Source organism: Condylura cristata, unplaced genomic scaffold (assembly GCF_000260355.1).
Source record: "Condylura cristata isolate star-nosed mole 26May11 unplaced genomic scaffold, ConCri1.0 scaffold00004, whole genome shotgun sequence".
In the NCBI taxonomy this organism is placed as follows: Eukaryota; Metazoa; Chordata; class Mammalia; order Eulipotyphla; family Talpidae; genus Condylura; species Condylura cristata.
In genome coordinates, this window is record NW_004567105.1 from 6,040,477 (window position 1) to 6,067,624 (window position 27,148).

Sequence of the window (27,148 nt, forward strand, 5' to 3'; positions counted from 1 at the left end):
ATCTTTCCACCCATTTTCAGGGTTGCCCGGGATTAAGTGAAAGCCTGCCCCCTGCAGACATGGGCTGAGGCTCTGGGAGGGGATGTCACCGCTGCTCGGCCCGCGGGCCTGACCCCAGACCAGGCCAGTGAAGGTGGCCAGACTCCAAGGCTGAGCTGGCGCCCCCAGCCAGGAACAGGGAGCCGGACCTGGAACCCCAGGGCTAGAGGCGCAAACAGGAAGACTGCAGGGCCGGGGCTGGGCTGAATCTTTCCCTGGGTTCCTCATCCCTCAGTGTGGAGTGACAGTCTCACAGTGGTGCTCACTCCCTCAACCACGGAAGATCAGCGTGAAGATGTGAGTCACTGGGCCCCGAGTCCCTGGCACGAGATAAAGCCTGAATAGTAGGTTGGCCAGCCCTAATTTCCTTGCACTAGATCAAACCTTCCACGGGCCTGACTGCCTGCAGACAGGGCGCTTACTACCAGCTGGCTCCAGCCCCTGTCAGCGCCTGGCTGTACCTCATCTGTGAATGAGGAATCTCTGCTGGCCACGGGGCCGGGCGCTGTAGGCGACACCCAGCATCTCTGGTGGGGGACTGCTCTCATCTGTTCTTTCTTCGAGGCACATGTACCCCACTTCAGGCGGCTCGTTTATACATGAGTCGGTGTCCTCAGCTCGATTCTGTGGCTCCTACTCACTAGCCAGCTCAGTGCCTTTGGGGGGATCGCAGAACCCCCTCTTGTGCTATGTCCTCATCAGTAGCAGAATAGTAAACCACGAACTCCAGTCTCAGGGAGATGAGCATAGAATGCACAAGAGTCTACGCAGTGCCTGGCGCCTCACAGTGCTCAGGGCAGCCCCTTCTGTCGTCAACAAGCATAATGCTGGGTGACTGAGACTCAGCCTAGAGGGAACTGCCTGGGGCAAAAGAAAGTACCTGAAGGACCTCCCTGGGGGCTCAGGGCTTGAAGTCTCAGGGCTACCAAGCTACTGCAGCCACTTCAGCTGGAGTGTGATCCCCGGCAGGGAGCGACCCACAGGGCGCAGCAGACCTCTCCTGTCTCCCCGCTGCTCCCTCAGCAGTGGATTTCAGTCAGTCCTCCTGTCCTGCTTCCCACGTCTCTGGCAAATCCTCTCACACACACCCCCACACACCTCTCTCCTGTACCCGTTCTTGTGCGCATAAATGAATCTTTTTTTAAAAAGCTCACAAATACCCAAGCTCAGTGCCTGTGCTGCAGTGACAGGGGCTGGCTCCCTGGGCCCAGACCCCTCCATCTCCTGTGAATGGCGGGGGCTGGGGACCACCTCAGTGGCCCTTGGCCAGCAGGACCCACTGAGATCCCTGCAAACAGCTCCACAGGCAGAGACCGTCCCTTACTGCCCACACTCGCACCCAGCCCTCCGACCCCTCCTGCCCGTCTTTTCCAGCCCTCTGCCCACAGGCCCACCCATCAGTCTTAACCCCAAAAATCTGAGACTGTGACGGCACTTGGAGACGAGACTCAAAGAGGTGACGTGCTGAAGTCACTGGGCAGGCCTCGAGGACCTGAGACGAGGACAGACACAGAGAGCCAACCACTGAGGCCAACGAGGTGACTTACAGGGGCCCAGGGGCCCCAGCCTCCCGGACGTGAGAAACGCGGTTTGTCTCCCAGCTTGTGGTACTTTTTTATCGCGGTCCTAGCAAACTAAACGCTCCCCACCCACCCCCTAAATCCAAAGGGCCTATTATGGCTCATCCAAACCAGTGAGTCTGAGCCTTTTGCTGAAATCTGATGGAAGGTACAAATTACCAGCCAAGGGCCCTCCCTGGTGGCGCAGCAGGTTAAAGTGCAGCACTGAGAATCTAAAGCCGCTTCCGCATGAGTTCGATCCCTGCCTGCCCCGGAGGTGACCACACGGCGCGGCAGACCTCTCCTGACCCGCCCGCTGCTCCCCTCAGCAGTGTACTTCATCGATCTGCCTGTTCTGCTCCCCACTCTGTCTGGTGAATCCCCTCACCCTCCACATCTCTGGCCTGTACCCCAGTTCTGTATGGATAAATTTAAAAAAACAAAAACAAATTACCAGCCAATTCCAATACCCCACAAAGATAGCTCTAGACTCAGAAAGTGAGGAGGAAATTGTAAACTGCCTCTTGTAAGGAATTTTCAATCTCCAACTAACTTTCTCCTCGGACACCAGGCTGGACGCCAGTGCGCGGTGGCGGTGGCCGATGGACTGGCCAGGGCCCTTCCTTCCTTCATGAGCGATGAGGTACCAAGCGCCGGCCTTTAAACACTCCAAATGCTTTTCCACCTCAGTCTCGGCGCACACCCGGGACACTCCTACACGGCTGGGGGGGGCCGCTCCTGTGCGCTTTATACACACACCGGGTCCAGTCTCCTTTGGAGGCGCCCACAGCTCTTCTCCCCACTTCACAGCGGGGGAGATTCGGGTGCAGTGAAGTGGCGGAGCTGGGGTCCGGACCAGGCCACGTGGCTCCACCTGCTCTCAACCACGAGGCTTTATTGCCTCGTACTGGGAGTGACGTCTTACTCTCTCTGCTACGAAAAGCTGTACTGGAAATCACTTTTCTATTATATGGCCAGACGATCAGGTTCTAAGTCAGTGGTCACTCTTGTTCGTCCACACTGGACGCTTCCGCTTACATCACTGTCAAATCAATGCAAAGCCTATTCACGTGTCTAAAAATAGAAGGACGATCGTCACAGCATCCAGACACAAAATCCTCCGTTTAGGAGCTGGTGTTTGGAGTGTCTGTCTTCTGCGTACTGAAATTCAGTATTTCTTGTGGCTTTGCTTAAAGACAGTGAGCCTGAGGCTGTACTGGCAAGCACGGGGGACACATTTCCAGTGTGACGATCTATTTCCCACGAACAAAAGCCCAAGCCGAGACCCTCTTCACTGCACCGTCCTTCGTGTCGGGGGGTTCGGGCACCTCTGCTCGGAGACGGCTGATCGGGTGCTGCCTGGGGAGGCCACTGGGAGACTGAGCCCCCCGAGCTGTCCCCTCAGCATTACCCAGCCTCTCTGAAACAACAGCGGTGGCCACGGTGTGAGTGAAGAGGTGACGAAGGACAGGGAGTAACGGTGCCCATTTCAAAGCCAACAGGCAGAGGGACTAAACCATGAGCAAGCTCACCTCATCTCGCCCGGATTTTGAACCAGAGTTGGGTGTACAGGAGGGGAACAGAAGCTCAAAGTCCCACGGAAGCCAGGGTGAAGCGGGGGTGGGGGGCGAGGAAAGGTTGAGCTTACAATGCTGGTGCTACTGGGCGAACAGAGGAAGCAGGTCCCACTGGGGCGGCCGCCCAGGCAGGCAGGCAGGTGCGCGCTCCCGGCGGCGAGCCTCGGCACCCCTCCCTCCTGGCACTCCACGCCTCCCGCTGGAGGTCACACGCAGGGAAAAACAGGCCTTTCTGCAGCTTTTCCCTCTGCCAGGAAGGTCCTGTATGCTTCCCGCCCTGGATGTGGCTCTATGGGTGCCCCTCGGGCTGCCACGGCACTCTGCTGCCAGCAGTGCCATCACCCCATGGGGGTGCCTTCCTCCTGCACTGGCACCTCCAGGGCGGCGCATGGACTGTCCAGCGGCACGAGACCACAGATCTGGGGACTGAGGGCAACTGCAGCAGACCTGCCCCTGCCCTCACTGGCGGTGCCTCCATCCATGAGGGAGGTGCCTGTCCCAGCACCCACCACTGGCACTTCAGCGCATCCACGCTGACAAATACGGGGGTGGGGTGGGAGTCATCACTGTGTGTCCCCAGACGCGGGCACCCGCCACCAGGCCAGCCCGGGTCAGCCACCCGGTGCTCGGCCCTGAGCGCGCAGGGGCGGGGCATGCTCAGCCCCATCCACGCCTCAGGGATGCAGCCCGGGCATCGGCCCGCCGCCTGCACTGATGAGTGAAGAGGAACCGGAAACACCTGGGATGCGGAGGTGGCTCCCAACAAGACAAAGAGCTGCTCAGAGTCCGCCTCCAAATTATCAAAGGAAAAGCGGGCTCTGAACACCACAGTCAGAGGGCGCCGGACGGGCAGGCTCCAGGCCGCTGAGGGCTGCGCGGGCCCTGGCTCCACCGCCCCTGGGAGCCGGGCGCGGCCTGCACTCCGCGCGCGCTGGATTTCAGACAGTGTCTACTAATGATGGAGATGAAATGTTTAATATGAACTACTTTATACACAACTTTTCCACAAGTTTCGTGAATTCTGGCGCCTTAAAAACAGAAAGGCACTCACACTGGCATGTCAGTGAGGCCAAGGCCGTGGCCTCCTCCCGCCCTGCCTCACGGCTTCCCGGCTGCGACCTCGCCACTGGCTGGGCACCCGCCCTGCTGGCTCGGCTCAGGCCCCGGCAGCTCTCGCCCACTCACCTGCTGCTGCTACGGGCCGCGAACCCACCAGAGCCACGTCCCCACACGCCTCCCTGGGCCGGCAGCAGAGTGTGCGCCCTAAACTCGACCCCCCGGGTCACCTCCTCAGAGGAAGAAACAGCCGCAGAAAGGCTCGTCTGACGTGACAGCAAAACACCCACCGGGCCGCCGAGGCGGGTCAGGCTGAGCCCTGAACACCCAGGTCTTGCTGAACGCTCGAGCAAGCGGCCTGTGGACAGGGCGCTCCACTGGACAGGAGACGAGCCCGGCCAGGGGCCCCAGGGGCAGGTCTGGCCCCACCCGGCCTGCAGCCAGGGCAGGACGGGGCAGCAGCCCCAGTTCAGAAGCCACAGCCATCGCGCGACACACGTCTTTATTACACAGTCAGCTCCAGAGCACGCTCCCCGGGCCCCCAGCACAGGGAGGCGGAGGCGCGAGGTGGGCGGGTCGGCGCCCGCCGCGGCCCCTCGGGCAGGGCAGTTTGCTGGGCGAGGCGACGCGCCGTCCGCGCTCACTTGAGGCGGTAGAGCATCTTGCGCTGCAGGCGGTGCTGGACCTCGCCCCGCCGCAGCATGAGCTGCAGCACCTTGTGGACGGCGTGCTCCGGGTATTTCTGCGGGACAGGACAGATGCAGCAGCGCTCCCCCGACGCAGGGAGCCCGCAGCCCAGGGCCTCTCCGCCTGTGCTGAGCCGAAGGAGGGCTCCCGCTTCCTGAGCGCCAACCACACCCGGGCACCCCCTAAGTCTCCACACGGTGACTGACCCACCCCATCCCCACCACGGCCCCTCGTTTTACTAGGGTAGAAACGGAGGCACACAGAGGCCAAGTCACTTGCCAGGGGCACAGGCAGGGCTGGGACTGTCTGGCTCGAGGAGCCCAGCCCCGACACCCTAGCGCCAGGCCTCGGTCCGCTCACCTCCGGGAGCCCTAGAGCCGCTCCACGGACTGCGTGCAGGAGCGAAACGAGGCGATGCGTGTGACCGGAGCCGAGACCGGCCACTGGTTTGCTCCTATCTCCAAGGTGTGGAGGTGTGGAGGGCCCTCTCCCACTAAGGGGCGAAGGGTGTGCCCTGCCACCGGGCCACTGGCCTCCCGCAAAGGGACAGAGGAGCCCCGAGGACAGGGATGGCAGGGGCAGTCTCGGACCGGGACAGCCCCCACCCCAAGCTGAGTGGGCGTGGCCGCCGCAGGAAGGCCCACCTGCTTGGTGAAGTCCTGGACGATGCTGTGCTCCGACACCTGCGAGCCAATGGCGAAGCGGCGCTTGAGCTGCTTCTCGATGCGGCTGAGCATCTCCTGGTCCTCCTGGCTGGTGAAGCCCTCCACCCCTGCGGGCGTGAGGGCAGGGCTGAGCTCAGCGGGGCGGGGGCTCACGCACCACCGCGGGAGGCTGGGGCGGCGGGTCTCTAAGCCAAGGGGCAGTGGCTGGCACCAGGCCCAGGAGAGAAAACGAGCAAGGAGTGTGCGCTCCCAGCAAGGGCTGCCCGAGGGACGACGGAGCAGAGGGCTGAAGCCAGGGTCAAGGCCAACGCGCGGAGGACAGCGCAGAGGGAAGGGGGCCCAGGCAGGACCCCAGCCAGCCCAACTGCAGGGCGGCCGGTGGGCTCCCACGGCGTCAGTATACGGCCGTGGCTAGGGCATGGGGTCAAGATGACCAGGGGCGAGGTGGACAGAGTGGGGCTCCTCCGCCTGGAGGAAAACGGCAAGCAGCCAGAGGAGGGACAGCGCTTCTCAGAGGCCCGGAGACGCTCAGCGAAGGCAGAGAAGCTCTCAGCCCACCGGCCGCCCAGGCCGCTCACCTGACAGGGTGCCCGACAGGGCGGCATCCAGCGTGGACACTTGGAAGAGCCTCAGCGCCTCCTCCACATCCGCCTCGGTGGCAAAAGGCTGCAGCTTCATCTTGCTGAGGGACTCGGCGATGCGCACGATGGCCTCCAGCTGCCTGCGTGCACCGGGGGCACCCGGGGGGCTTAGCCCGCCTCCCTCCCTGCCAACCCCGACCTCAGAGCAGCGAGACCCTCCTGCAGCTCGGGGGGTGTGGGGCTAAGGTGTGGCCAGGAAGCCAAGGGGCCAGTGGGTGGACACTTCACCAAGTGGTCTTAAAGGGGGGCCTTCATTTCCTTCCTCTCTGCCGCCCGGACTGCGGAGGTGATGGCTGAAGCCCCAGCAGCCGGGGGTCAGGCTGAGGCTGTTCAAGACCCTGAGGAACCATCACACCCCTGGACCCACAGCATTTAAAAGACAAACTCCCGGTTCCCTGCGCTCCTGGATGGGGCTCCTGCCACACGCAGCGAGGGCTCTCCAGCCACCAGGGCTGGCGCGGGATCCCAGCCGGCAGGACGCGGCTCACTCCATTGTGGCACCGCGAGAAGGGGGTGGGGGGTGGGGGCAGAAACCAAGGCCGGAGCGAACAGTGTCCCCAGTCGCACTGCGTGCCACAGGCCAGGGCCAGGCTGCGGCCTCCGGCTCGGCCTTTCTCCTCACCCACAGGGGTGCCAGTAAGAACTTGGGAAACAGGGTCCTGGCTCCTCTCAGCCTTACACAGCCCCCAAGACGCAGCCAACCAATCAGGGAGGCCACTGTTGACACTCAGGGCTCCTCCCTGCCCGGAGACGGCCGCCGGCCCGCCCACCTCACGGTGATGGGGATGCTGGAGCGCCGGTCGATGTCCCGCTCGTGCTGGCGGGCCCCGCTCCGCATGATGATGTACCGGTTCTTCAGCTTCTCCGCGGCCTCTGCCGACAAGCGGGGGCCACACTTCCTGCAGACAGCAGGGAGCAGCGCCATGAGGCCCGAAGGGGCTGCTGGGCACCGGCCCCGCCCCTCCTGGCCCTCGCCAGCTTGCAGCACACACCTGCCCAGCACACCATGGCCACCTGCTCACCCCAGCTGGGGACCACCATGGACAAGGCCCAGGCTGTGAGCTGGTGCCAGGGAGACCATCACGGGGGATGGGTGTCTTAACTGGGAAACAGTGGACATGCCGGCGGCGTGCAAACAGCCCCACCCGGCAGCCACAGGTACCTGCGACGAGGCGGGCACTGTCCCCAGGGAACCGAAGACGGCATCGCCACAGGGGCTGCCGCACAGCGCGCTCCCAGCTCTCCCGCCTCCGCTCGAGGACGGGGTGCCAAGAGTCGGAAGCACGCAGACAACCGCGGCCCAGGGGCAGGGACACTGGACTCGGGAGGGAGGTGGCAGCGGGTGTCTGGTCAGGGCCCACCCCCAACCTGTCCCCCCACCCGCTTCCCACGGATACAAATCATCTCGTTTCGGGGAAGCCCTGCTCACCCAGTCCGACCCAATTCCCAGGGCGGAGACAGAGGGCAGAGTCTAGAGCCTTCACCCCATACCCGGGCCCCAAGCCTGCGGGGGCCACAGAAGCCTAGTGCACCACAAAGACCCAGCCAGGGGGACGAGGCTCAGCCACCCACTGCAGAGCTCCGGCTCCGGCCCCAGCACAGGGGCGCTGAGTCCCTCCACGCTCAGGCTGAGCTCCAGCCAGACAATGGGGCTTGTGCCCAGAGTCCTGGCACAGCGGCTAAAGCACAGCCTCTGGAGCCAAGGTCTCTGGCCCCACCATCTGTGGTCCTGGACATCTGTGACTGCAGGGATACCCCAATCCTGCAGCTTTTGGGCACAGCCAGAGTCCCTCTGGAGGTAATACTCAGAGTAACACCTGGCCCAGAAGCATCACCACCCGGCAGCGCAATGGCAGCAATGCGAGAATAACAACTCAAACGGCCGCGGCCCCTGCTGAGAGCTGACTGGGTGCAGGGCTGTGCCAGGCACTTCCACATCGCCCTGAGGAACCTCAACAACACGCCAGGAGCCACTGGCTCAGCAGTCAGTGACCGGCCAACGCCACGCGGCAGAAGACGCCACCCCGCGCCCCTAATCACAGTGGCTACCCGCTGCCTCCCGCGCTTCAGTCAAGGGGGTTTCCAAACCCTCTCCCGCTTGGGGGGACTGAGGCCCAGGGCCACCGCGGGGTCGCACAAGTCAGAGAGGCTTGGCGCCCATTCGGCAGCCACACCCCTGGTGCCCCAGGGAGCAGGGCACCCCGCCTCCCCACCCCCACCCCCACACCGGCTGCACCGGGACTCACGCTCGGCAGTAGGCGATGAACTTCTTCAGCTTGGCCAGGTCGATCTCGCCCTCCACGGCCGGGGCCTGTGTCAGAGCACTCACGTGCAGAGTGATGACGTGCTTGGCCAGCATCTGGGCGCAGGAGACCTGGGTCAGCCAGCGGGTCCCCGAGCCCGACTCCCGCAGACAACCCCGGCCGCAGGCCTTCTCTGCCTCCAAAGGGGAGCAGCTGCCGGAGAACAAGCCTCCACCAAAGGAGGGGAGGCAGAGCGGCGGGGCCGGAGCTGGGGAGCCCAGTGCCACTGAGCCCAGAGCAACCGACCCTGAAGCCGCCAAGTCCCCTCCAAATTTAGTGAGCAGAGCTGCGACTCTCCTACTTGCACCGACTCCCCGTTTCCTGTTCCGGCCCCGAGGCCTGGAGGGACCCCACACCGCACAGGCCGTCTCCTGGGCCGCCCGACACCACGCAGCTCTGGGGGCCGCTGCCGGTCAGACACCGGCCGCCCAGCGCCAGGGGGCGGGGCCCGCGCAGCCCCACCTACCACGTCCCTCTCCTCGTTGTGCTCGTCCTTCACGATGAAGATCATGTCGAAGCGGGACAAGATGGTGGGCATGAAGTCGATGTTGTCCTCCCCCTTGGTCTCATCCCAGCGGCCGAACACCGAGTTGGCAGCAGCCAGGACGGAGCAGCGGGAGTTGAGGGTGGTGGTGATCCCGGCCTGTGGAGGGGCAGGGAAATGAGGACGCCCTGTCCCGCACTCGCACAGGCCACACACAGCCAGACCGCAGGGACACTGCTGCGGCCAGTCGGGCGGCAGAGGGGGAGAGGTGCCAGCAGCGACCTGGGCACGGCGCTCAGCCCCGCCGCTCAGAGCTCCCGGTGACCCCGGGCCCCGGCAGGGACACTGCTGCGGCCAGTCGGGCGGCAGAGGGGGAGGGGTGCCAGCAGCGACCTGGGCACGGCGCTCAGCCCCGCCGCTCAGAGCTCCCGGTGACCCCGGGCCCCGGCAGGGCTGCGCAGGGCGGGCCCACCTTGGCAATGGAGATGGTCTGCTGCTCCATGGCCTCATGGATTGCCACGCGGTCGTCTTCTCGCATCTGCAAAGGAAAGAAACGGCCAGGTGAGGGCGCGGGAGCTGCGGCAGCCGCCGCCTTTCCCTGCCAGGCGCAGCTGGGGAGACCAAAGCTGGGGAGTCAGGCTCTCCCCAAGCAGCCCTCAGGCAGCAGGCTGGGCGGCTCGGCACCGTCTCCAGTCGGGGGGGCGGGGGGGGGGCTTCTGCTGGCTGAGCACAGGGGCCACACCCCGCCCGGCCCCGGCTGCGACCCCCTCACCTTATCAAACTCGTCAATGCAGACGACCCCTCCGTCGGCCAGGACCATGGCGCCGCCCTCCATGATGAAGTTGCGGGACGAGGGGTCCCTCATCACCGAGGCGGTCAGGCCAGCCGCGCTGCTGCCTTTGCCGGACGTGTACACCTGGGGGGCGGGGGGGGGTCAGGGCTGCCCCAGCGTCACCTCTGACCCAGGAAGGGGGCCTCTCCAGGTCACACCTCAGAAGCTGGCTGCAGATCTCCCCACTCTGGAACGGGGCCACTCTAGCCCCGACTTGGCCCCGAGGCTCACCAGAACCTCATCAGCGCCCTGGTGCAAGCCTCATGGGCCTGGCTCACAGACCAGCAGACCAGTGGCCTTTCGAGGTGACCTCCGAGCTGGACGGGGCGGACTCCTAGCTGCCAGCCCCTGTGGGCTCGGTACCGACCGGCCTTCCAGCCCTCCTCTGTGAGGGGCAGCCAAGGGGAAGGGCAGCTGGTGCCGGTGCTCACCCCGATGGGAGAGCACTTCTCCACAAACTTCAACAGCTGGGACTTGGCCGTCCCCGGGTCCCCGAGCATCAGCAGGTTGATGTCTCCTCTGCGGGTGAGTCCGTCAGGGAGCCTGGGGGATGGGGACAGGCAGGTAGGCAAGGCCAGAACCCAGGAGAGCTGGGACTCGAGCAGGTCCCCGCAGTGGCAGGCCAGCCACCAGCTCCCCCACCTATGGTGGCCCTCAGAGCCAGCACCGGGCTGGGCAGAGCCCACAACGCACAGCTGTGGCCCAAGCTATGCCCGCGCTGGCCTGCCTCCCGGGAGGGTCCAAGGAAATGGCCTGGGGGCCTGGGCCAGTGAACACCCCCACGGCTGGAGGCAAGTGGGGAGCCGTCAGTGGGCTGTGCCCAGTAGGCGCGGTCTGAGCCGGTGCCTCTGCAGTCAGCAAGCCCCCCAGCTCTGGGCCGCCACCGCCACCTGTAGGCGCTCAGTGCGCCCGGCTCTCTCGCAGGTCACCGGGAGAGCTGGCTGTTTTCAAATACATAAACGCGACCTCAGGGAACTCCTGGAGCTGTTCATACTGGAATTTTCTACACCTTGAACATTTCTGTTTCAAATGAGCGTGTGAGAGCCTTGGAGTGCCAGAGGCTCTCGCCCAAGCTGGCACAGCAAAAAGCAGCAGAGCCTGAATCTGGACTCCAAGCCCAAAGCTGCATTCGCCAGCCCCCCGCCCCCAGCCAAGGCCAGGGACCGCTCCGGAGGGGCAGGCTCGGACTAGCCACCAGGCAGCCGGCAGGACCGGGGAAGGTGCCCAGGAGCAGGCAGGGTGAGCCTCCTGGGAAGGCGCCACAGCCGGGCACCTGGCAAGTGACCTCCTGTCGGAGTCCCCATTCTTGCCCCGCCCCAGGGGGTTTGAACACCCACCTCTTTCGGGAACCTCCAAAGAGCAAGCAGGCGATGGCCTTCTTCATGTCCATGCCCCCAAAGATGGAGGGAGCGATGCTCTTGGAGACGAGCTCATAGACGTTGGGGAGAGAAGCCAGGCGCCGGAACTCCTCCTCCTCCTGCGGGGTCACGGCCCCGGTGAAGCTGCGGCCTGGGCGGGCAAGGGAGAAGCTGAGCGCTAGGGAGGGGAGAGGACGGGCCAGGACCGGGCGGGGTCTGAAGCCAACTAACTCACCAGAGCCTTCTGTGTCCACCTGGATGCCCAGGACACGGATATAGGAGCTGCGGATGCCCACACCCACCCGGTCCCGGCCCCGGCTGGAGGTCAGGCCGAACTTTTTGATGGAGTAGATGCCCATGATGGTCACCCTGTTCCCGGGGACGACCTTGTCACACAGGTACCTGATGACAGGGAGGGAAGAGGAAAGGAAGTGAGAGCCAGTCCCCAGTCAAGTAGTGCCCAGCGCCCTCTTCACAAGAAGTCTGGGGCAGGGCTGTGAGCCAGGCCACCTTGGAGCTTGCCAAGAGGAGCACAGACTGCCCCGTGCACTACGTCACTTCCCCTCACTCCATTCTGCAAGGGGAGAGGCGTGTGGGGAGACCAGGCACGGAGCAAGCATCCTTCACCAGCTGTCCCTGCTTCCCCCCTCCACGCCTAACATAGGGATGCCGCCAGCAGGCCCACCCTCAGGGATGCTCGCTGGCCCAACCGCCGCCGCCACTCACCGGTCACAGTAGAGCTGCATGTGCCTGGGCATCTCGCCGTGCGGCACCGCATCAGGGAGCTCCTGCAGCTTCAGGGTCTGGAAGTCCACGCACTTGCACTTGTCGGGCATGATGAAGTATGGGTCCAGAGGGCAGCTGGGACGCCCAGCCTGGTCCCTGTGCGGGGGAAGGACAAATGGCCATCAATGACCCCGAGAACCCAGAGCCCGGGGAGTCCATCGCAGGAGTGGGGCTGACAGCGGCCGGACAAGGCCCAGCCCCCCAGCAGGCAGCATAGGCGGGTCCGCCCCAGGCGCAGGCCCACTCACGTGTTGCACTTCCTGGGCAGGGCGTAGCCCTCCAGGCCAGGGCGCATGGCGATGTTGGTGAGGGTGTTGCGGCAGCTACGGCACTGGATGGAGATGCGGGTGGCCTTGGCACGGACCCCGGAGGCCGCGATGACGATGCCAGGGATCTTCACCAGGTGGGACATCATGTCGGACTGCGACAGAGCCAGGGGAGGTGAGCGGGGGCCGGGGCAGAGGGACAAACGCCGGAGATCCCTTTAAACCGCGACCGCGCCGTTAGCAGGCACGGGCCCTACGGCGTCGGGGAGCTCGTGTGCTTTCTCTCTACATGGTGTCATGTCTTATAAACTGCAACAAAACTAGAAAAACCCTTTCTATCTTTTCTCCCCATTCCCAGTAGCTCACGCTGGTCCCCAGAGGAGGAAAGAGGATGCCCCCTGGAGCCTCAAGTGCCTGCCTCGCCGGGCACCGACTGCAGCGACGCCCAGAGACCCGCGGGCGTGTGTCTGGAGAGGGTCTCCAGCTGCGGGTCTCCGAGCCCCCGGATCCGGAGTTGGAAGGGTTGGGGTCACCTCAGCTGGTTAAGGGATGCCTCAGGGGCTCCTCTCCACTGGAGACTCACTGCCCCATGCAGGCCACCCACTGTGCTGCCAAGGGATCTGGGGGTGGAGTCCGGTCTGTCTTCCCCAGGACGGGGCAGTGCAGGCTGCTAGTCCCGGCGCCGCATTACACCCACCACCACCCCCAACCAGCTCTCCCCGCACGGTCATCACCCTGGGTGTCTCTTCTTCACTGCGTTCGTGACCCTTAGCGAACTACCGTGGTGATACTTCCCGGTTTCCAGCCGCCCGGGTGAATGCCAACTCCCTGGGGCAGGAGCTTGTCATTCAGGACCCTGCCACGCCGACAGGAGGGCTCAGGAGTGTCGTACGGGGAGCCCCCCTCAGAGAGGCCATGTGCGCGGCTCAGCCCAGCACTAGGTCTGCCCACTGCCCAGGCCCCACCCCGTGCAGCAGCCACCAGCACCCTCGACAGGGCCCCAGCAGACCCACCTTCAGGCTACGAATGCTGGACGAGCTGGCGTCTGACTTGAGCATGACCTGGATGTCCTGGAGCACCTCCTCACCGGCGGGCCGGGGCCGGGTCACCTCATCAGCCACCTCCTTAGCAGCTTCCTCCAGCTGGAGAAGAGGGAGGGCCCGGGCTCAGTGACCTGAGCAGAGCAGGGAGGCATCCTGGGCGGGCGGTTCAGGGACAGGCCACTCACCAGCTGCAGGTGCTCCGCGGGCTGCTTGTACAAGTAGTCGGCCAGGTCCTCGTCGAAGCTGGCCAGGTCTTCCATCTCCACCTCCACCCAGTACTCCCCCAGGTTGTAATGCCGCTTGAGCTCATCCCTGGGGGACAAAAAGGAAACAGCACTGGCTAGGGTACACCCAAACCTGGGGTCTGCCCCTCCTCTTCCAGAACGCACCGGCGCTCCAGGGTGTTCCGCTAGTCCAGCCTGCACAGACTTCTTCCTGCCCCTGAAGCCAGGCCCGTGGCAGCGGGCCATGAGAGGGCAGCAGGGGTTCCGACAGCCACAGGTCCGTTCGGGAGGCGCCCTGACTGCAAACCCATGCTGCCCATGCTGCCATTCCTTGGACCTTAACTCTCTCATCTTAGACATACAAGCAAACACCCTGAGCTTGGCTATTTCACGGCAGCAGAGACCACATCTGTGTGGTCAGCCACCAAGAGGCTCTTTTTCTCGTAAGTTCTCAAGGGAGGAGCCACTGCCCTCCCACAGTCTGTTTCTCAGCTCAGCCCCTTCTGTCCCAACCACTCAAGTGGCAGTCTGGCCTCTGCTGTGCACAGCCACCCTGCTCCTCTGCCCACACTGCTTCCGACAGCTTTGCACTGAGGCTCTTCCCTCGGCTCAAGGACCACTCCAACCCAGCTCCTCTGGGGCAGCGACCAGGTCGTTTATGTGCTGGTCTCCCCGCCTCCCTCCCACTGAAGTATGAGCTTCCTGGGGTCAGCAGGATGAACCTGTCCATCTTCCATCTCAATGCATGGCGAGCCAGGCACACAGACGGTGGACAGAGGCAACTGATGCCTAGAGAGACCCTCGTGGGGAAGTCGCTCAGCTAATAACTGGCCAGGCCACGCCTGGCCTGAAACCATGTGCATGACTCACAGGTGGCACCAGCCAGGCCCTGGCCCCGCTCGCTCAATGCTGCCCCTGCACCTGGCAGCAGCAGGTGCCCTGTCAACACAAGTCGCAGTGCGGAATGAATGGGTGAAGGGAATCAAACTGTCCACTTCCCCTTTTGCACCCACAGGTGGTGCGTGTACTAGGTTACCAGAGTAATTACATGAAAGCAGCAGCAGCTGATGGACAGGAGCAAGGCTAGAAAAAGAAAGGTCCACGGGTCTCTAGCTGTTGTTGGGGGCTCCCTCCACAGGTGACTCGGGCCAACGTCCACTTCAGGTAGAAAAAGGCCACAACAAAGAGATGGGTGGGGGTGCTGGGTGGACAAAGCAGCACGGGTCACACCCCAGGCGCCAGGGCTGTCCAGACAGACACTAGGGCCCGCTCCTCCCGCCCGCACCTGTATTTGAAGGTGAAGCCGGTGCGGTCGGTGCCCACCCGGTACTGCCGCAGGAACTCCTTGAAGCGCCTCTGCAGCTGCGATTTCCGGGCCTGGCCCTCTTCGGCCGCGGGGTCCCCCCCGAAGCTGTCGCTGTAGAAAATGCCGGGGTCGTCGAAGCCCGACATGACTGCACCTAGCGAGGTCGGAGAGCGCTGAGGCAGGGTGGCCTCCCCGGCGCACCCCCGCAGCCTGGGGCCCCGCTCCAGCGCCTGGCGACGAGTCCCGGCTCCCGGTCAGGGGCGGAACTGCCAGTGCCCGGGTCCCCCTCCCGGACGCCGATCCCCGCCGTCCCGAGGAGAAACCCCGCACACTCCACTGCCCACCCAACGCAGACGCCTGGCGACCCCCCACGCTGGGGCCGACTCCCCAGCCTCACCTGTGTCCTCCCGCACTCCTCCACGCCAGAGATAAGCACCCCACGTTCCGCCGCCGAGTTTCGCGGGGAAAAAAGAGGCGTCGCTTTCGGATGTGGCGGCCGCTGCGTTCCCATTGGGCCGCCCAGAACGCTCGGCCTGTGATTGGGCCGCTCTGCTCCCGCTAGCCCCGACTCCTAGATCGGTACCGGAAGGGGATTGGCTGTGGGCACCATGGCGTCATCACTCTGCCCTTCTTCCGGGCTCCATTTTGTGCCGGCGGACAATTTGGCGCGAAATTTCTGACCCAGGAAGAAGCTGTGTTGAGGGGCGGGGTGAATGCAAAGATGGCGGAGGGGCGGGCCCTCGGGCGGAGGGGCGGGCCCTCGGGCGGAGGGCGGGGCCTCGGGCGGAGGGGCGGGCCCTCGGGCGGAGGGGCGGGGCTTTTAGTGAGTTTTCCGCAGCCTGTCAGAGCCTGGGCTCCCGCTTGGCGTCTGGGCCGGCTGCTCCCTCGCGGGTCCTGCAGGGGGCGCAGCGCTCCTGCCCCTTGTTCTCTCACAGGTAATGCTCTTCCAAAATTTGGAGAGGAATCTGAAATAACTTCCTATTAACAATTGTTGGGAGTCGCCGCCTTAACATCGTCACAAACTTCGGACTCAAGGATATTTTCCGAGACCCCAATGGCGATTCTTTCTTCTACTTGTAGATTTTTTCACCATCTTTCAAATTTGTGAAATTTGGTCATCCTTAAAATTTATGAAAATTCACAGACTCCCAACCCAGCATGGAAAATAGGCAGTTTTGGCAAAAATCACCGCATTTTCAAAGAGCCTTAAGGACTGAATCATTTCCCACCGCCAAGCTCCCTGGAGAAAACTTTATCCCCTTTGCTACATCCACAAAAATGTATTTACAGTAAGCATTTTCAACGTGTCTTACAGTGTATAAAAATGACACCACATGAGTGTGAAACTGGCCTTTTTCATTATGACTGTCCCTTTTTCAATGACTGCCCCTTGGAGTGGACAGTCGTTCTATGGAACGGCCCCACTTAATTTTCCATAGTGTGGCCAGAACACAAATGATTCATTTTCTCATTAATAGAACTCAAGGTGGTGTCGCTCGCCCCCTCCCTCTCTTCCTTCCTTCCATTGTCACTATAAACAAATGGGCCCCTTTCCAAGGAGTCTGGGGTTGGGGAGACCTGTGACTCCGCTGCCCAAGGTTTGTCACAGCGCATGGACAGTGCTCCCAGGCCCTGTGCCACTCTGGAGCCCCCCAGGGGCTCTGATACCACCACTCAGACTGTTTGGCCACCGCTGGGCCCTGCCAGCCACCGAGGGGGCGAGGTGTCAGCTCTGCATCTTGCAAGTGAGACGGAGACTTGAGGTGACTTTTCTTACTTATCCGGACTTAGGGACCAAGCCGGCATGAGGGACAAAGGGCCCCCGACTCCGTCCTACTTGCTAATTATGCCAGCTGGGTTGTCCTCTGCGCCCCCAAATATAACTTCAGGGAGGCTGTGCATTTCCTCAGGTGTGCTGTGGGGAGTACAAGACACGGGTGAGGGGCTCCCTGGTGGCCTAGGGGTTACGTCTCAGCTGTCACCCCTACCACGTGAGTTTGACCCCGGGCCAGGGAGTGACCCACAGGATGCAGCAGACCTCTCCTGTCTCCCTGCTGCACCCCTCAGCAGTGTACTTCACTCAACCTGCCTGTTCTGCTCCCCACTCTCTCTGGTGAAGCCTCTCACCCCCATACCTCTGGCCGACACCTCAGTTCTTGAATGCATAAATATAAATTATGTTTATGCAGGAAAAAAGGTGAGGAGCCATTTCTGCACAAGACTCACAGCGAAAGTCACACACACTGATGTCCCTGCTCCTACCAGGAGCTAAGGTTGCAGTGTGAGGACTTTGAGTGCTTCTCATTTGCTTCTTGACACAGCAGGTGAGGTGGCCTTCCTGGGTTCAGGTGACAGATCTGAGCCCCAGAGAGGGTACCAACAAACCTCAAAGGCCACGCTGCAAAGCGGGGTAGCAGGGATTTGAACCCAGGGCTCTCACGCTCTCCTAGCTTCCCTATCAGACATCAGCTTCACCCAGAATCTGCTCATTTCAGCCCAACAGAGCAATCTCCTTGTCAGTCAAGCCGAGCCTTGAAGAAAGCAGGATTTGCCACAAAGGCTCATCCACCAACTGCTTAAAATTATCCCTCACAGGCCCTCCCTGGTGGTGCAGCGGGTTAAAGCACAGCACTGAGAATCTAAAGCCACTTCTGCATGAGTTCAATCCCCGCCTGCCCCGGAGGTGACCACATGGTGTGGCAGACCTCTCCTGACCCGCCCCCTGCTCCCCTCAGCAGTGTACTTCGTCGATCTGCCTGTTCTGTTCCCCACTGTCTCTGGTGAAGCCTCTCACCGCCCCTGAGCCTCTGGCCTGTACCCCAGTTCTGTATGCACAAATAAATAAAATCTTTAAAAAAAAAATTATCCCTCACATTCTCAAACAGACCACAACATTGGAAATCTACTCCCAACACCCCCACCTTCATCCCTATCTCCCCATAAGAAAAAAGGAATGAAGAACAGGTCAGTTTCTCAAGAGTAACAGAACTCAAGACAAAAACTTCAAGGTACTATCAGGCAACATCATTTATTATTTCACATGAAAGTTAGAGGCCAAGGCCTCAGAGTTGTGAAACCCTCCCCGCCGCACCCGCCCACCCCAACCCTGCTATAAAAACATAATAGGACATAACAAACTACCAGTTTAGACTCTGCCGGGAACAAAAAGTGGCCTCAGCAAAACACAAGACAAAAACTCAAAACACAACATCTCTGCACGTGGATAGAAAAGTCACCGTGGCCAACAGGAACCAGGGAGCCAGGGGACCGGAGGCCCAGGACAGAGGTCACTTCAGGCCAGGTCTTGTGGGCTCTACTGCAGGAACGGAGGTGCCGAGAGCCCAGCAGGACTCTGGAGCTTCAGGCCTCGGCTACATGTGCGCTGAGCTGGGGGACCGTGCTTCCTTTCCAGAGCGAGAGGATGCCAGGGAGAGGGTGGGGGTGCAACAGCCCCCAGGTCAGAGATCAGGAAGTCACCAAGAGTCTCCCTCTCCAGAGAGAGGGCCTTCCGCTGGATGGACAGAGTTCATGGCCCAGGAGCCCGCGCCTGGCATCAGATGGCATAAAGCCCCACGGCGACCGTGGCCACCAGAAAGCTGAGTGTCAGGACCCACCGCAGCAGCGGCGTCTGGGGCAGGAGGCTGAGCTGGGCTTTCCCTCTGGAGGCCTCCACGGGAGTGGGGTCTGAAAGAGAGAGGAGCGCCATGTCAGCCACAGGTGGATCCAGGTGGGGGTGCCTAAGGCCACAGGAGTCTGCTCCCCAAGGAGAGGTGTCTCCTCCAGTGTCTTAAGCCCACGGGTGAAGAAAATGCCCCCTGGGGGTCTCCAGGGACCCCCTTCTGAGAACTGCTGCACCAGGCTCCCCCAGCAGGAGACACCTCCCATCAGGTTCCCAAGAGAGGGGTCCCCGGGTCATGGCCTGAGAGTCCTGGAGGCCCGGAGTGAGGGGCAAATGCGCAGCCCGGAGCTGTCACGGCTGCCGAGGGGCCCGTGGGGGCACAGCCAGAAGCTCCCTGTCCCACGTCAGGGGGTCTCTGCTCAGGAACCACTGAAGGGGACCCAATGATGGGGCGAGGGCTCGCTTTGGAGACAAAGAACTCGAAGTAGCTCCAGCACCCCGCATCCTAGAGAGCCCCACAGCCTGCCCCGGGCCCACAGTCAGGGCAACTGGAGGTTGCCATCAGGCCCCTCGTTTAAAACCTTCAGAAGACCCAGTCCCAAGAGATTGCAGGCAGACAGCCGGGCCCCACCCTCCAAAGGAGCCAGAGCAAGCGGCCTCCTGCGGCACTTACCTGGGGCGCTGGTGTGAGGCCGCTGCCGGAGCCCTGAGGCTTGCAGAGGGCTCTGGTCCTGGCTGCCCTGAGTCAGGAGCTCCTGCAACTCTTCGAACAGCTGAAAGACAGAAGACACACGGGCTCAGGACAGGCGGCGCGGGGCCGGGGAAAACCTCGTTTCATGAATGGCGCCTCCTGCACAAGGTGCGTCTGCAGTCTGCTGTCTTCACTCCACCTTCTGGGGGGGACTTGCCCGCGGCAAGGGGAGGGTCGGGGATTCACCGGCCAGGCCAGCGTTTAAGCTCAGAGCAGTGGTATGCCTGGCGGAGGCTTCTCTAGCAGCAGGGCCCAGCCCTCCCGGGGCTCTGGCTCTGACCCCGCCCTGTCTGTGACACCGTCTGGAGATAGATCTGCTGGCGAGATGCCCCCCGGCCTGGCATGCAGGAGGGCATTGCTCTGCTAGTTGCTTCCACCAGTGTCTCCAGAGGCCCATGTGAGATTGGGGACCCAGGGGCCTGAGCTAGGGCCCCAGCCCCAGCGGCAGCTCCAGGTGGGGGAGGGGAGGGAGCTACAGGACTCCACACAGCAGCCCACTGCCACCGGGACACCACCCGCAGGTCCACTCAAGAATCCATCCTGCAAGGCCTTGTTCCAAGCTCACCTTCCCTCTGGGCTTGCAGAAAGAGAAGCCCCGCCTCGCTGGCTGGGAGGCCCACGCTGCAGTGCCTACCTGGGGCCTAGGCTGGCCAGCCCCTGGCCCTCACGCCCCGGGAACAGCGCTGCGCTGGGGAGCGGAGCCCACGCTAGGCCCTGCTCAGGGGGCTTGGCTGGAAGGAACGCACTCACCCCTCACAGCCACGCTCAGAGCTGGGGGGCTTTTAGCCCCCATTTTACACAGGGGAAATGGACGTGCAGAGAGAGAAAGCCCTGGCTGCGCCTACCCAGCCAGGAAGGGGCAGAGCTGGCAGCCTGGCTCCACGCACCACGAACTGCAGCCTCTCCCCCACCACACAAGAAACGTCCCTGGGAGCAGCAGCTGGGGAAGCCGGCCGGCCGGGCGGCCGGACCCTTACCCGGATGTTGAGCAGGAAGGCGGTCTTGGCCTCTTCGATCACTCTGTGCCTGACCTCGGGGGTCATCTCCAGAGCGTTCATGCGGGAGCGGTAGAGCTGCTTGAACTTGGTGGCGCTCTCGATGTTGGGGAAGGTGAAGAAGGCCAGGCCCTCGCCGGAGCTGGGCAGGTCCAGGGCCTTCTGAGCGATCTTCTTGAGGACCTGGCCCCCGGACAGGTCGCCCAGGTAGCGGGTGTAGGTGTGGGCCACCAGCAGCTCGGGCTCCTTGCCGCCCACCTCATGCAGCCGCCGCACGTAGCTCCTGGTGGCCTTCGTGAAGGGCACGGCCTTCTCCCAGCCCGGCCCGTACCAGAAGGCCATGTCCTGCTCCAGGGCGGCGCGGCGGTGCAGCTCCTCCGGGAAGTAGAGTGGGGCGTAGACGGGGTTCTCCTTGTTGCGCTCGATCTCCTCCTCCAGGGCCACGTAGATGTGATACAGGGAGGCCATCACCAGCTGGAAGCAGAGCAGACAGGAGTGAAGCTCTCCTTGCACACACACCCCTCCGCCCAGGCTGGCCCCACCTCCGAAGCACTTTCTCAGCCTGAAATCTTCCTTTTTTTTTTTTTATTTAAGATTTATGTGTGCATACAGAACTGGGGTACAGGCCAGAGGTGCAGGGGCGGTGAGAGGATTCACCAGAGACAGAGCGGGGAGCAGAACAGGCAGATGGATGAAGTACACTGCCGAGGGGAGCAGCGGGGGGGAGACGGGAGGGAGGTGCCCTGTGGGTCACCCCACTGGCTGGGGATCGAACTCCAGCTCAAGTGGCTGCAGACAGCTTAGAAGGGCTGTGCATCGCCTGTGGTGCCAGCAGGGAGGGCCCTGAGCCTGAAATCTTTCCGTCCCACGGGGGAGAGTGCATGTCTACGTTAATCCTTAACAAAAATCCAACCAAGGGATGTGCATGCCCCCTCTCACAGAAAGGGAAACTAGGCTCAGAGAGGATGTGAAACACCAAGCTCACATAGCAAGTAAGAAGTGAGTCGGAGTCCAGCCCCGGCGAGCAGGGCCCCGGATTAACTGCTCACAGGAGGTGCTGGTCCCTGAACTCTGGCATCTGGCCTCTAGACGCTCCTTCCCGGGCCCCCACCCCTGCCAGATGTGGGGCTCAGGGGCCAGACCCAGTGTACTCTGCCTCAGAGAACTCCAGTTACATATTAATGTTCTATTCAGTTAGAAAAAGGGCAAAGTTGACAAATTCCAAGTGAGTCTCCGGAGTTATTTCTGAGCCATAAACCTTCAGAGCAGCCCCGTATCCATCTCAGCAGGGCCAAGAACCACAGCCTGGCAGAAAGAACACGGACGGCCTGGCTCTAGCGTCGGCTTGGCCAGCCCCCAGCTGTGTGACCCTGGGTAAGTCACTTGCCCTCTCTGAGTCTCGGCTTCCGGCCCCAGAGCAGGAGGTGACCTGAGGTCTGTGTGAAGCTGTGCGAGTCAAGCCTCCTCCCTCCCTGCTAACGGGGACGGCCAGGACCACACGTACTGGTCTGGGGTAGGGCTGGTGTGGAGAAGCCAGAGCTGGCCAGCTCTGAAATCAGCCGTGACAAATGCCACCTCCAGAGGCATCAGTGAAGGGAGCTGTCACGGACCTTTGCGGCCCCCGTGACACTTAAAGGCCAGATCCAGTCTTTGGTGGCTAAGATGGGATACCCCCTGGTCCCCTCCCAACTCCAGCCACGTCACAGCAACCGCAAATGCCACCTTGTGGTGGGGGAGAAGGGCGAGGAAGAAGAAGCGAGGGAGCCAAGGCCCCAGAAGCACAGTGGTGGGGTTCAGCTTCCCCACAGAACTCTGCCCGACTTCAACAAGCCCTTCCTCCCGGGGCACCTGTCGGGTCCTTGGCCAAGTGCGTCCCTCTATTTGCTTGAGTCTCCCAGCCGCAAGGCAGTGCCTAGGAGTGTGTGCGTGCCTCGGGAAACCCTGCTGGGCGTCATTCCAGGAAAGCGAAGTTGTCACAGGGCGGCTGGGGAAGGGCCTTTGCTGGCGCTTTGTGCTGGGGCCTCAGCCCACCCCACCCTCTGGCCTGCAGAGGCTCTGGAATGAACCCTGCCTTGGTCTGACATTGGCCTTTTCCATTGACCTACTGGCTGTGCGACCTTCTGTTAGTTACTAAACTTCTCTGAGCAATCCCTTCCTCCTCTCCTTTATCAAGGGTGAGGCACAGATGGGAAACCAAGTGCACAAAATGAGGGCTCAGTGGACAGCACGACTGCCCCCCACTTCATAGAGGCCATGAGCAGAGGTGCTGTGTGGCCTTAGGAGTTCCCCTTTCTGGGCCTCAATGTCAGACTCTGTAAAATGACCCCCTTAGACAGCACTGACCCCCCAACCCTGGCCCCCTCCGCATCCTGGTCCCAGCACCCACTTAAGCCTCTGACCTGAGGCCCGGCACGCCCACCCCTGCCAACCCTCCCACCGGGGCTGGTCCCATCAGGACACACACCTTAAAGCCCTCTCGGGTCACCTGGCCCTTCTGGAAGTTCCTCATGAACTCAGCATTCTCAGCCTGGGTGTGAACCTCCTGGGTGGCTGCCTTCAGGGCCTCTGACAAATCCTGGGGTCTGCTGCAGAGTCAGGGAGGGAAGGAGAACAGAGAGTGGCTGTGAGCTTCTCAGGGTGGCACCACCTACCAGCCAGCCCCAATCTCGCCCTCATCAGGCTTCTCTGCAGAAATGAAGTCCAACTCCCATCCATACACAGACCCAGGCCCCAGATGCCATAAAACGCTGTCCCCATCGGCTCTTCAGTCATTCAAATACTATGTCCCATGGCCCGGGTCCACCTGGGGGGGGGGGCATGCTCGGCCCAGGGGTGCAGCGGCAGGCAGGGTCTGGCATCCTTGTTCAGCGTCATAATTGCTGTGGCTGGCTTTAGACCCCAGATTTAATTCATTCATTCTGTTGCCGTTTCAGATACAATCTCATGCCCCCTCTAATCTGATTCAGAAAGCTGCAAACTTCTGCTTTACTCCAAATGCCTCTCTGAAAGTACTTCTGCCAGATGCCCGCCTGTGCCCACCCACCCCACACAGTCATTTCTCCTTTCTCTCCTACGCTGCTTCCAGAGACACCGTCTCCTGCCCTGGGTGCCGCTCACACTTCTGGCGGGCGGCAGGGAACTGGCCAGACTCAGAGGAGGGGGATCCCGGCTCCCAGCTCAGAGGCTGCAGCCAATACCCTGGGCTGCTCCCACCCTCGGCTGGACACTGGGAGCATCAGAGCTCCGGGAACCGCATGTTCAGGTGCTGGACAGCTAGTGAGAGGTGGACAGCCAAGCCGGGCTCAGGTGAGAAGAGCGCTCACTCTCACCGGACTGGGGCAGCGCTAGACAACGCAGGTGCTTTCCACGCACCCCTGAAAGTCCAACACTAGAAGAAAAGTTGGTTCCCGGGGTGAACCCTTAACTACGGACCCACGCCCGGTCAGGGGGCCAGGCGTGCAAGCCGCCTCTCAGGCAGGCCGCTGGGCACGGGGTCCTCGGGTCTCCAAAGCCCAGTGCGGGCGCTGGCGCTTCCCCGCCACCCCCGTCCCTCATCCCCCGACCCCCGATCCCCGAACCCCGGGCCCGGGCCGCCGGCCGCCCTTACCTGTAGCGCTCCATCGTGGCTTGGCGCGGCTGGCCGCTCGGTTTGGCTCCGACGTCCCGAAGGCGGTGGTGGAGACCGGCGAGGGCTGTGCCGAGCCCGGCCGCGCCGGCCCTTTATCCCCGGGCCGGGTCACGTGGCGGCGCAACAGCTGATCAGCGCTTTGCCCGAAGTTGCAACACCGGGCCCCGCCCGCCCGGCCAGCGGGGGCGGAGGGGGGCCGGTCACATGAGCCTTGGAAAACAAAGCCTTTAGAACAGGACGTTAAAAAAAAGTCTTCTGGAAATCAAGCAGCTGTGTGGTTTTGCCCCCCCTCCGGGGATGGGACTTCCAGCGCCCCAGGAGTCTGGAAGTTTCCAGATGGCTGGAAGGGGAGCCTGGCACCAGACCCAGAGACTGAGGGGCAGCATCAGGGACTCACCCCGCTGGCGTCTCCTTGCAGCCTCTGAGCTGGTTCTTTAAAACACCCTGGCTGGTGACAGCCTGCTGCTCTCACTGTGTATGCAGGAAGGTGCTTTTGGGTCTTCGGGTTTTGAGTACCTACTAAGTGCTAGAGATGACTGTCTTCAGGATGCATCCCTACAACTACCCTGAGGGGTAGATCACTCCTGTTTTACAGAAGGGGAAACTGAGGCTAGCAGGGTTGCAGTGGGGTGTGCAGGAATCTCCCCACAAGCCCGAGGGCAAGTCCCTGTCTCCTCTGCCTGCACCTGGCTCTCCTTGCCCTTGTGACACGACTTGGCAGTGCCAGTGTCCGGCAGACCCCTCCCAGCCTGTCCCCGGCCTGGGGCAGAGATGCCCTCGCTCATCCACTGCTGAATCAACTCTGTATGGGGCTGATGGCTCAGCACTGGGGGCAAGCAGGTCACCAGATGGCAAAGGCACTGACTGGTTCCTAAAGTCCCTTCCCGACACCACAGTTCTGGAATAGAAATTTGTGGTAAGAAGTGACTTTGGCTCACGACAAGGGTGTCATCTGGAAATGGAGGCTGCCCCTGTGCCCTGTGGACACTGCTGGTACCAGCCAGAGGACGCCAGCCAAGCACGGACGCCCCACCGGGCCGGGGGTGCTGAGCCGGTCTTCCCTTCCACCTGTGTGTCCAGGGGGTCTCTGTGCTTGGAAATGGGCAGGTGGTGGGTCCAACCCATCGCGGGCCTGAGCAGTCCTCCTCCAAGGTCACCTTCCTGGGTGTCAGTCCCCAGATCAGTCCACCATCAGAACATTCCAGATAGAGGAGCTCTGAGCCCAGGCGGTTAGCCCTTGGAATCACCTCTGCCTCGGTGATCGATAATAACGCTCCTAACATCCACAGGGCACTTCCCTGCACCAGATACGATTCTGAAGAGTGACAAATACTAACTGATTTAATCCTCATAATAATGCCATAGGCTGCTGCTACAATTATCCCCACTTTGAAGAAACTGAGGCAGAGAGCTTCAAGGTAGGGGCTTGAGCCCAGGTAGTCTGGATAAAGACCTCAAAACGGCAAGGTGAGGTGTCATCCTAGAATGCACAGAGGGTAAACCAGGCCAAAGGAAGGGGGCGATACCCCATGGCAGACGGCACCTCCGAGGTTGTCTTGGAAACACTTGTCTTCTGGACAGAGGCACCTGCTGTTTTACAGGATTCACAGGGGTCAGAACTGAAGCTGCTCCGTGATTTCAGAAAGAGTGGCCAGACCTTTGTAGGAAAGAGGGGTAGCAGAAGCCAATGGCCTCATTACAATGCCTGCGTGGCCTTGTAAATTCCCAGCATCTGAAGTCAGCTGAGCAGGTAGCAATCAATACGATTGAATAGATGAGGGAGTGTCACGCCATCTCACTCTGGTAAACATGGCAATATTGCCAGGCTGCCAGAAAGGACTTTATTGTGCACCTACTGTGTGCACAGCTGTGAAGTGCGGGTCTCAATCGCAGGGTAGCTGTGCAAGGGATAGTCACGCTCATGTCCATTTTGTCTGTGTAAACCGCTGAGGCACAGAGAGGTTGGGGAGTTTTCCCAGATCCCAGACCCGTCAACTCAGGCACCCCAGAAAGTAAAGCTCATATGCTCTTACCCCTGACATGGGGGTGCTGAGCCCCCAAGAGGGGTCACTTGTCCACCCTGTACCCCCAACTGAGGGACCCCGGCTCCCAGCCCAGGCTTGCTCTGGTTCCACTGCTTCTCCAGGAAACCCTGACTTGGCTGAAACAGCCCCAACTCCCAGCAACCCAGACAGAGGAGCTGATGTGGTTCCGGCTGCCCCTGGGCTGGCGGGTGCTCTTAAGGCCCTTCCGCGTGCTGATGCAGCCTCCTGACTTCCGCTTCCCCATGCGTGAGCTGCCGGGGTGGCCCGAGGGGTGCTCTTTCTCCTGTGGCAGGCTGCCCAGTGGCCCCAGTGTGCCTCCTAACGGCAGGGATCTTGCAGACGTGAGTCAGTTGCGGGCTTGCGATGGGAGCTCATCCAGGATTACCCTGCTGGTCTAGTGGAACCCCATCCTTCTAACAGGGGTGTGAGAGCAGCTAGCATGGCCCGTCTGCCTGAGCTCTGGAGGGCCAAAGCTGAAGCCCGGGCGGGCCAGGCCTTCACGGAGAGTCTGGACCACAGGGAAATGGCCCCTAAAGGGAACAGGGCCTCTGGAGCCAAATGTGGTGGCACCTCGCGAGAAACTGAGGTTGCCGAGCCAGGCCAAGTCCCTCCATGTCACCACCCCGGGGGCAAAGTTTCTCTGATGCTGCCACCCCCAGTGGTGGAACCGGAGCCTCCACCCGTCACACTCCCTGGTGTCCTTCATGCTAGCTGTTGTATAGAGAAGCTCCGTCTCCATTCTCTGCTGGGCTCATTTGAATTGGAAGGTGGGGAGCCCGGTGGGCTGAGGCATGAGAGACACGGAAGTCCGGGACTTCAGAACATGGCAGTTTGTGGGGTGAAATCAGGGTCTGGTCAGCTGGACCTTGCAGGTGGGGGAGAGGCAGGAGGAGCCTCGTTAGGGAAGGGCTGAGTGGAGGCTGCAAGGTGGGGCAGGCCTGGTGGAACAAGCAGCAGCCAGGGGCCCACGGAGCTGCAGCAGAGAGAGAGGGAGGGCGCAGGGTGGAGACCAGAATAGGCGGAGGGAGGACAGGTCCGAGGGCTGCAGGCCCAGGTGTGCAGACCGAGGGGGCTTTCTCTGAAAGGAAGGGACGGATATGGGCAAGCACGTGGCAGAAGCCAAGAACTTGCTTCCTTGGGTGTGCGTCACTTTCCTGATGGAAAACTGCACAGCGACTTGTCACTCTGGCAGGGGATTTATGTGAAAGGCAAGAATTTAGGAGAGCATAGATTGTATCACAAGGAAGTGTCTTTGCTACAGGCCCTCACCTGGCCCCTGTCTTC

At 61.9% G+C, this 27,148-nt stretch overlaps 2 protein-coding genes across 2 annotated transcripts; both read right to left on the reverse strand.

The window, feature by feature from the left end:
- Positions 1 to 4,723: 4,723 nt before the first annotated feature.
- MCM5 (minichromosome maintenance complex component 5) lies at positions 4,724 to 15,297 on the reverse strand. Its single transcript, XM_004675702.2, has 17 exons — positions 15,224 to 15,297; positions 14,806 to 14,980; positions 13,482 to 13,608; positions 13,267 to 13,395; positions 12,236 to 12,408; positions 11,928 to 12,083; positions 11,437 to 11,603; positions 11,181 to 11,352; positions 10,275 to 10,386; positions 9,784 to 9,927; positions 9,484 to 9,549; positions 8,994 to 9,170; positions 8,471 to 8,583; positions 6,995 to 7,123; positions 6,162 to 6,304; positions 5,563 to 5,690; positions 4,724 to 4,973 (listed from the first exon to the last, which is right to left on the reverse strand). The coding sequence occupies exons 2-17, from the start codon at positions 14,970 to 14,972 to the stop codon at positions 4,872 to 4,874; spliced, it is 2,205 nt and encodes a 734-aa protein (XP_004675759.1). The 5' UTR covers positions 14,973 to 14,980; positions 15,224 to 15,297; the 3' UTR covers positions 4,724 to 4,871.
- A 2,550-nt stretch (positions 15,298 to 17,847) lies between these two features.
- On the reverse strand, positions 17,848 to 23,897 carry HMOX1 (heme oxygenase 1). The gene is made up of 5 exons (XM_004676470.2): positions 23,799 to 23,897; positions 22,656 to 22,776; positions 20,174 to 20,665; positions 19,119 to 19,218; positions 17,848 to 18,510 (listed from the first exon to the last, which is right to left on the reverse strand). The coding sequence occupies exons 1-5, from the start codon at positions 23,810 to 23,812 to the stop codon at positions 18,380 to 18,382; spliced, it is 858 nt and encodes a 285-aa protein (XP_004676527.1). The 5' UTR covers positions 23,813 to 23,897; the 3' UTR covers positions 17,848 to 18,379.
- Positions 23,898 to 27,148: the final 3,251 nt, after the last annotated feature.

Coding starts and splice junctions, on each gene's coding strand:
- HMOX1 (XM_004676470.2), bottom strand. Junction 19,219..20,173: donor CCTTCCTGCTCAACATCCGG/GTAAGGGTCCGG, acceptor TCTGTCTTTCAG/CTGTTCGAAGAGTTGCAGGA. Junction 18,511..19,118: donor GCCTCACACCAGCGCCCCAG/GTAAGTGCCGCA, acceptor TCTCTCTTTCAG/ACCCCACTCCCGTGGAGGCC.
- MCM5 (XM_004675702.2), bottom strand. CDS start 14,972: ATGTCGGGCTTCGACGACCCCGGCATTTTCTACAGCGACAGCTTCGGG. Junction 8,584..8,993: donor ACAACGAGGAGAGGGACGTG/GTAGGTGGGGCT, acceptor TCCTGCGCCCAG/ATGCTGGCCAAGCACGTCAT. Junction 4,974..5,562: donor TCCAGGACTTCACCAAGCAG/GTGGGCCTTCCT, acceptor CCTGTCCCGCAG/AAATACCCGGAGCACGCCGT.